Source organism: Aplidium turbinatum, chromosome 1 (assembly GCF_918807975.1).
Source record: "Aplidium turbinatum chromosome 1, kaAplTurb1.1, whole genome shotgun sequence".
NCBI lineage: Eukaryota > Metazoa > Chordata > Ascidiacea > Aplousobranchia > Polyclinidae > Aplidium > Aplidium turbinatum.
This window is the reverse complement of record NC_137472.1, coordinates 53,670,065-53,678,301: the sequence shown is the minus strand read 5'-3', so window position 1 is coordinate 53,678,301 and position 8,237 is coordinate 53,670,065. Positions and strand designations below refer to the sequence as shown.

Genomic DNA, 8,237 nt, shown 5'->3' with positions numbered 1-8,237 from the left:
GGTATTTATAGCAGGGGGTGCTGCAACCGGAAGTAGCCTATACGTGAAAGAGCGAGCGCCAAAGGCGCGACGCCAAGGGGTCTAGGGACATGACCCCCATAAAATTTTACCTTATTTTAGTGGTATTTTATGAATTCTGAGGCTATTTGAGCACTTAATTTCCTGATGTTCATCAAGTTTAAATAGGCTGTTTTAGCATGTGACCTTTGGCCTTAACTTATTATCGTAAGTTAACAATGAACCTAGGTTACATTTAGTTTATAAAAAATCCACCAGGTTTGGTAACTACAAAAATTTATTGGTAGAGCTTTTCTTAAATTTAATTTAACAACACCAATGAAAACCTAGTCTAAGCTTTATCTTTTTGTGCAGAAAGCAAAGCACATTAGTCTAACCATGTAACAGCATCAGTCGCAGCCACCTAATATCGTGCTTGAAAACAACAGTATTTGCAACAGTAGCTAGCCTGACCACGTGACCAGCAACTGCAAAATTTGCAGTTCGAAATTGTGGGATTTGAAGCAACCTCAGCCAAAATATGACGTCACAATTTCTCTTTGTTCCTCTTTTATAAGATCGCAACTGCAGGGCTTGCAGTTCAGAGCTGCCAAATACAAAACTTAAAAAATCATCATATTTTTTAAAACCCAGAAATTATGAAACTTCCAGTCGGTAGGATCTGTAGAGAACACGAAAATAAACGTTAAATTAATAAAAAAAATAAAATACTGAAATGTGCAGGGGGTGCTGCAGTTTTGCAGTTTCTATGGACGAGCCGCCACTGCAGTTGAGAATAACATTTTCCATTTTCTGCGTGTAACCTTTATGAGTGGTGTGATGAGAGTAAATATGTTTTGCAAAATTAGAATTGCAAACAGTTTTAGGTAAGCGAAACCGTGCGACACCATTGCAGGAGCGCCCAACTTGACTTTTTTTTTACCAGTTTTCAATCAGTCTCACCAGCTTTGCCCCCACGGTATGTGCGCCCCGCATAAAAACATACCAGTATGAACAGAAATATTTGACAGTTAAAGGACATGAAGGCAAGAAATACATTCCTGGAAGCGTATCTTCAATTGGGTCGGTCATTTCGATCGTATAGCCAGAGATGTACGTATGCGCCGCAAATTCTACGCCGCATACTTGCGGCGTAGACTTTTTGTTTGCGCTAACGCTTGCGGCCACATTTTTTTGGATAGTTTGCGCTTGAGGATGCGCCGTAAAGTTTTCGCGTTTTTTTAGCGCATAGCGTCAACGCATACTTTTTAATGTCTTAGTTGTTGTTTGCATTTTTTTTTGTCAAACTGCGAATGTTGACGTCTTGCAATTGCCCATTGTTCTAGTGTTGTGTCACAGTGTCATCTATGGTTCAGTCAGCTGGAGTTTGTTTGTATATCGCACTACTGCCTTTGACCCTAGAGTCCCACGTGGAAACTGAAGTCTTGCAGAAAAAAAGAAAGAATTAGTTAAAACAACTTAGGCCTACTGAGAAATTACCTAGTAAATTACGGGTCAGAACAGGAATGTAATGTAAGCAAGCAAGTAGGTAGGTTGGTAATGTCGCTCCATGTAAAATGTAAACAATGACTTGGCTTCGTAGTGTGAAGTTTTTTTAGTCATGCAGTGTTGAAGGCGTTTGTAAGCAATTGTGAGCACTTTAATTTATATTAGTTAAGTCTTGCATTTTGGGGCAAACCAGAAACTTCTCAGGCAATGAGCAGTGCAGCCTATGTATCTAAAGTTCTAAACAAACTCATATATTTGGTCTCCGACCGTGATTGCTTGAATGATGTTGTACTCTGTATGTTATATGTAGTACACTACTTTGCCTTTGCGGGTTATTCTGGTTGTAGGCTATGTAGCGTAGTAATGTGTAGGCAGGCCCGGATTTAGGGGGGGGGGGGCAGAGGGGGCAGTTGCCCCGGGCCCCCCGACTTTTGAAGGCCCCCCTATGTGGAAAAAAATGTGATTTTGTGTTATTTTATTCCTTTTGACCTTTAAAGTTTCTGCAAAATGCTGTGCAGTACTGGACTGATGCTACTGTAGACGTAGAGATGATTTTTACGCGCCGTAGGCGCAAAACTTTTTTTTGCACGGGGGCCCCCCGATCTAAAAGTGCCCTGGGCCCCCCATCAGCTAAATCCGGCCCTGTGTGTAGGCCTACATACAGTAGGCTATCAAGCTAAGGTAATTTTTACTTGACAATTTATACATTCTGTTGCGTAAGTATGTAATTATACATGCTTTGTAACTTGATGAGCAGTTTAGCAAAACATGCATCCAGATGCCAATTGTGAGAGGCTTTTGAGTAGCCTACTGCTAATAACACTAGTAATGCTAACTATCCCTGAATGCTAATAACAAAGAGTTGTGCAGTTCAAAATCTAAACTTGCTTGTGTCTAGCAGTTTTGTCTTCCATTAACCCACTTTTTAAAAATCTTATCAGAAAAAAGCATAGAGCTTATTGAGAGAATTATGGCATTAAAAGCAACATTAGTCTTATTCAAACGGAATCATTTTAAAAATAGTGTTTTTTATAATGGATTTTTAGGGAGCGACAGTTAGTATATTATACTAGAAGCGACAGTTAGTATAATACAAGAATTTTCTTGATAGGCATATGCTACAGTTTCTTACACTAGCCTACACTATTGTATTCAGGGAATAACTTACGGTAATAATCTCCAAGTGAAATGGAGCATGATAATACAAATCCATGGCCCTACATGGAAAAGTATTTTAAGCTCTCTTCTCCGAAAGGCAAAAACTTATATTTTCAATGGCAGATGTGTCTTCCGGCCAAAAAGATAATTTTTTGTAACGAGAAATCGCGAAGTGGCTTGAAAAGTGTATTGTTTCGAGTGGTTTATACCAGTGGCGGATTCAGAACGCAATTTATGGGTGGGCCTAGGAAATATCTTGGTGGGCCTTCACCAATAATGCCACGGCGGACCAGCATACAAAAACTTATAGTGTTACCGAATATCTCTTACAAATGCTGTGAAATAGTGATGCCACAGACAATTCAGTGCCACTTGGTTGTTCTAGTGTTAAACATTAACATGTTTTTTTCAATAATCTGATTTTGGGTGGGTCCACTGTCAATCTGGGTGGGCCTGTACCAATCAGGCCCACCCGGTAGATCCGCCCCTGGTTTATACCGTGTGAATGTTTGGCACCTAGCAAACAAAATGAGTTTGCGCTAGAGTATGCGCTAACGCTGACGCCGCCAACTTTTTTTACAAGTTGCGTTGACGCATGCGGCGTATAGTTTTTCGAACGTTTGCGCTGACGGCGTCAATATTTTTTGTATGCGCGTACATCACTGCGTATAGCCTACAATCAGACTGTAGTTCCAGGTTGGCGTCGCTGTACAACAGATAGCGTTGGATTTTTGGGAACGAATGCGTTCTTTTCTGGCGTTAAAAAAATCAATCGACCAAAAATCATGTAAGTGTGGCCCGCCACATCTTTCCTTGTGCTAAAGTGGCCCGTATCCGTATGCAAAAAAGGTTGATGGTGCCTGCTCTGATGATGTTCGCCCTTCGTTTCCGAAGATGGCCAATGAGACTAAGATCAAGCTTTTTTTTAGTGTGGGCTATGGTCAGTGTAGGCTACATGAGTGCGGAGATGGCTGATGAGGCCTATCTGTGCGGTGAAGCTTCTGCAGGATGGACATTGGAAGGATTGTTGGCTAGGGTTGTTAGAGGCTCGGGTCTTGCGATGCTCCTGCTCTAACAGGTTGATCAATGCAGTTGCGATAACATTTTATTACAAGATCAATGATCGCCTAATATCAAACAAGACAAAACGTTTTCATGATAAAATTGACACAACAGACTAATGGAGACGTGCTAAAATCAACCTAATACTCGATAGATCACTGCAACAATATCCTATTGAGCGATTTTAATCACCTGCGAAATTTATTTGTATCAACGAGACAAGTTATCACGTTAAGCGTATTTGTAATCTGTAGGTCCCTGCATCAGATGTTTTGACCGGTAGACACTTTAACATACGGTAGGACAATTTTCCCTATGAACCAGCTGACTGCAGTCATTGTGACCTTTCTAGCACTAGTCAGAAAGTTGGTTCTTGCTTTGAACTTTGGTAACTACAGAAGAGTAATGGCAGTAGTGGGAATCGAACCCGTGCCATCAAAATGCCTAATACTTCCATAACCTCAAACCACTAGGCCACTCTTACTTTCTAACGTACATGAGTCACATGACTAAAAATAGTTGATTTTAATCTTGCCTTTTGATTGGTTAAAAAAACTCATCTGCTGCAGCGACCTGCAGATTACAAATATACGCAGCACCGTTGACGGGGGTATTTTTGAACCCGGGATTTATTTTAGTGGAACCTTTCCAGTGTGCCCATGAATTTAAAGAAACCACTACCGGTACGTATTATTTAGATATTGTGCATTTTTCTCAGAAATGTCCCAATTTTGGGCTCGAGGATCTCATTGGTACCGGCCCAAAATATCCTCTAAATACGACCACTGACAACGGGCGATCAAACTCCAGGGCTTAATTATATTTGCAAGAGTTTTTAAGAATAATGCAAGAGAAGAATAACCTAACAAGCCATATTTTCAAGTCCTCTTCATCAATACGTAGCATTGCACATCAAAACAATAAAAAAGAAACTTTCGATATAATGTTATAGTTTGTGTGAGCTAAAACAGCAGATCCTCATCTTCGTCTTGAGCTAAGAGGTCTACAACAGGCTTGGATTCCCTTTGCCTTCCGTATTTGACCCGATTTGATTCCTGCTGGGCTTCCCAGGCTTCTTTTTGGGCGGCTGACTTCTGTCGAACAATTTCTTTCTTCTGCTGAATCTTTTTCAAGCGAAAGAACTCTTCTCTTTCGCCTTCATCCAACTCTGTGCGGATGTGCACCAAAGTTCGTTCAATCCTCGGGATAATTACTGTTGGAAAGAGAAACAAGTTAACCTTCTTCAAACACAATTGTTCTATTGTGTTGCATGGTAAGCCAAGCCAATGCTTGGGCGGAAAACACGGTTGCGCGACACAACGCGTTAAATCGGCTGCAATTTTATAATCTCTCGCTTCGTCCAGGCATGTAAGACATTTCCGAGCTCAAATAGATCCGCCATTTTGCATTTTCGGAAGGTTAAAATCACCGGATGTAGTTTTTCCCAACTTTCGATGTGTGTCGCTATGGCCTCGTCGTTAACTTTGTCGCATGGCTATGCACACGTTCGATTTTTGTGACAGGTGATTTTACAATTACCAACTTGGCATTGGCATTACCAAATTGGCATTGGCAACTTGGCATTACAATTACCAACTTGGCATAAGTATACACTTGGCATACCAACTTTACAATTACCAACTTGGCATAAGTCTGATTTTACATTAAAATACAAGTAGATTTTCGTAAATAAAAGTAAAATATTTATTTTACTTTTATTTACGAAAATCTACTTGTATTTTAATTCAATACATTATAAAAAGCGGCAACAAGAGACAAATAGATGATCACTCACCATGTTCAATAGCGTTTACTCTTCTATTGGTAATTTTAATCGCATCGTCTAATGTCACAAATGCAGTCTGGAAAACACATAATCATACGTCAATGGATTTCAATCTTAACCTTTAAGGCTATGATGTCAATCAATGCCAATGCTCACCTGCAATGAAGCGAGTTCAACAAGGAGCTTGACTGCTTTCGCGTAATTCTTTTTCAATCTACTCAGTTGCTCCCCTCCCCGAGAAAGACCAGTTAGTTCGTAGCTGTCTGTTCCATCCTTATGAGGTCAAAAGAAAGTCAAATTACAAAAACAAAATAATAATTCTTTAATCGTTTTTAACATTTGGTTGGCCACCGATACAGCAAAGCATTGTCCTTTGTTAAGAACACACTTCCGCAAATAGATTATTTATATCTACTACACTACATCTACCATGTAGCTCAAGAAATCTTTTTTAGAACAATGTTGCAAAAGCCAGAGAAAGTTGATCGCATACAGCCTTTAGTTAAAGTGATGCTTCACTAGACCACACCTCATAATGCTCGAAAGTTGGCAGTTTTACACCGGCAACATTTTCATTTTGGCTTCGAACTTTCAGTTGAGCTTTGTTGACATTCTGCAAGATAACAGGACTAAAATCCCCACCGGAGAACTTTGTTTCTGCCAAAGAAAAGGCAGCTTCTTTCATCACAACCCCCATTTCTTGTTTAGCCTGAAACATGTTTCGATCATTAAAACGTAAAAGCAAAAACAACTGCACTGCAAAAACAATACAATTTTCAACATGAAAGGAGTTTCTCAAATATCTTACGATGCTGTTAGGGAAGAAGATCATCATGTACTGCACAGACTTGTTTGCCTCAGAATTAAACAGCCGATTTCTGGTGTTTGCTTTCTGCAATCAACTTGCACTAATAATTTCCGTAAGAACTTTTTGCCAACGTAAGTCATTATATTCTTGGTAGTCGAGTGTCAATTCAAAAGCAAAATATGTCAATTCTTGCTACACTCGACTACCAAGCAGCATGTGTTTTTTGAAAAGTCTTAATGGCTAATATGGAGACTACATCAGTAATCGGTATGGTTAGGGAAAAGCAACGCTCGCTGTTCTATAGCAAGTACTCAGCCTTGTTCTGGCGCCAGATTACTTCTGTTCAGAAATTCAATATTTTGTTCAACGAATTTTGAATTCATACGGTAACTATTGTGTGTTTGTAAAGAATACAAGTTCAACTTCTGGTCATTAACCCAATGCAATATCATACATCAATGATTTTCTTTAATATAACATGAAATCGTATCTTCAATGCATCTGCTTTTTTCTTCAATAAACTGTGACCTTTGTGTGCTCCCTTTAGTCTCACTTTCATAATAGTGAGATTCCTGAAAATAAAACGAAAATGTTAGAAGCAATAGGTTTGGAACGTTTGGTCAATTCATCAAAAACAAAAGAGCCCAAAACTCATGTTCAGCAAACGTTTTAAAAACTACTGTTTCATCTTTACAAATTTCATCTAGCAACACTGAAAATGGATATAATTTGAAACGAGTGCTGAATATTACCGTACTATCTACATTTCTGGCTCTTCATGTTTTGATGAAAAGAAAACTTTTTCAAATTAACAGAAACTTTCTTGAAAAAGTATCCTTAATCTCAAATGTTAAGTGACAAAAATAAATATGCAGTGCTTAAAACATGCTGATTGCACACAAAACAAATGTAGATATAAAAAGTTTTTCATTCCAGCCACATTTTGGCTTCAATATAGCCAAAAACAACAAATTGTGTGGCAATACTGTGCGAAAATATACTTACATTCGAGAAGGAAAGACATCAATTCTATCATGTGAAGACATTTTGAATACCTCAAGATGATTCTTGTGGAGATAAATAAAAAAAAACACAGCAATACTACAAAAAATACAATAGATATAATGTACCAACTTAGAAGCTGTAACTTTTAAAGGATACAACAAAGTTCATTTATAAACAAGTATTAAAATTTGTTGATCTGAAGTATATAGTATGCTGCACAGCTTATTATCTCTGTTTATTAAGCCCACCTCAGAATCGGACAATTTTGGGCTTATTAAACGGGTGGATCTATTAAGCGGGGATGAATTTCTACCATTCATATACGCATAATTAACTATGGCCGACTGTACTATGGTTAAAATTAGGAGACTTTGGCTGTCGGAAAGAAGCTCTGGTAGACCATGCTTGGTTGCAAAATAAAATAGCTTAGAAGCCTGAATAGTCTTTCAGAGAAATTTAAAGGAACAGGCTATGCTCATGGCGCCGTAGATATAGCCGTTCCATGCCTTTTTTAAAATCTTTACGTTGCTTTTACTGTGCATGTGCGGCTTGCGCGCTGTTGCTGTGTTTGCGCGCTTGCTGTGCTTTTTTCTTCTTCAACTTTCTCTTTCAAACCAAAGACGAAAGAACAAATGAAAAAAAGTGCATATATATAACTTCTAAATTCAACTGTTTTTACCAAGTGAATCAGTGGCGCGTGTGATCTTTGTCTGGCTTGTACTCCCAAGGATATGAGTTTGAGACCACCAGGGGGAGCTTTTTTTTAAAAGTAAATTCTAACCCGAAGTGACTTAATCGTTAAGCTACGCATTTTTGTGGCCGTTTAGTTTGTTTTAATTCTGACCATCACAAAAAAAAACAGTACGGTATATGACAAACATAGCAGAAGTCTAAAAAAAGGTAGAAGCGACA

General features: G+C 38.8%; 1 protein-coding gene across 1 annotated transcript; it reads right to left on the bottom strand.

Annotated features, from left to right (window-relative positions):
* Nucleotides 1–4,530: 4,530 nt before the first annotated feature.
* On the bottom strand, nucleotides 4,531–7,459 carry LOC145771717 (V-type proton ATPase subunit D-like). The gene is made up of 6 exons (XM_082583448.1): nucleotides 7,326–7,459; nucleotides 6,775–6,892; nucleotides 6,042–6,221; nucleotides 5,669–5,785; nucleotides 5,522–5,588; nucleotides 4,531–4,939 (listed from the first exon to the last, which is right to left on the bottom strand). The coding sequence occupies exons 1-6, from the start codon at nucleotides 7,364–7,366 to the stop codon at nucleotides 4,689–4,691; spliced, it is 774 nt and encodes a 257-aa protein (XP_082439574.1). The 5' UTR covers nucleotides 7,367–7,459; the 3' UTR covers nucleotides 4,531–4,688.
* Nucleotides 7,460–8,237: the final 778 nt, after the last annotated feature.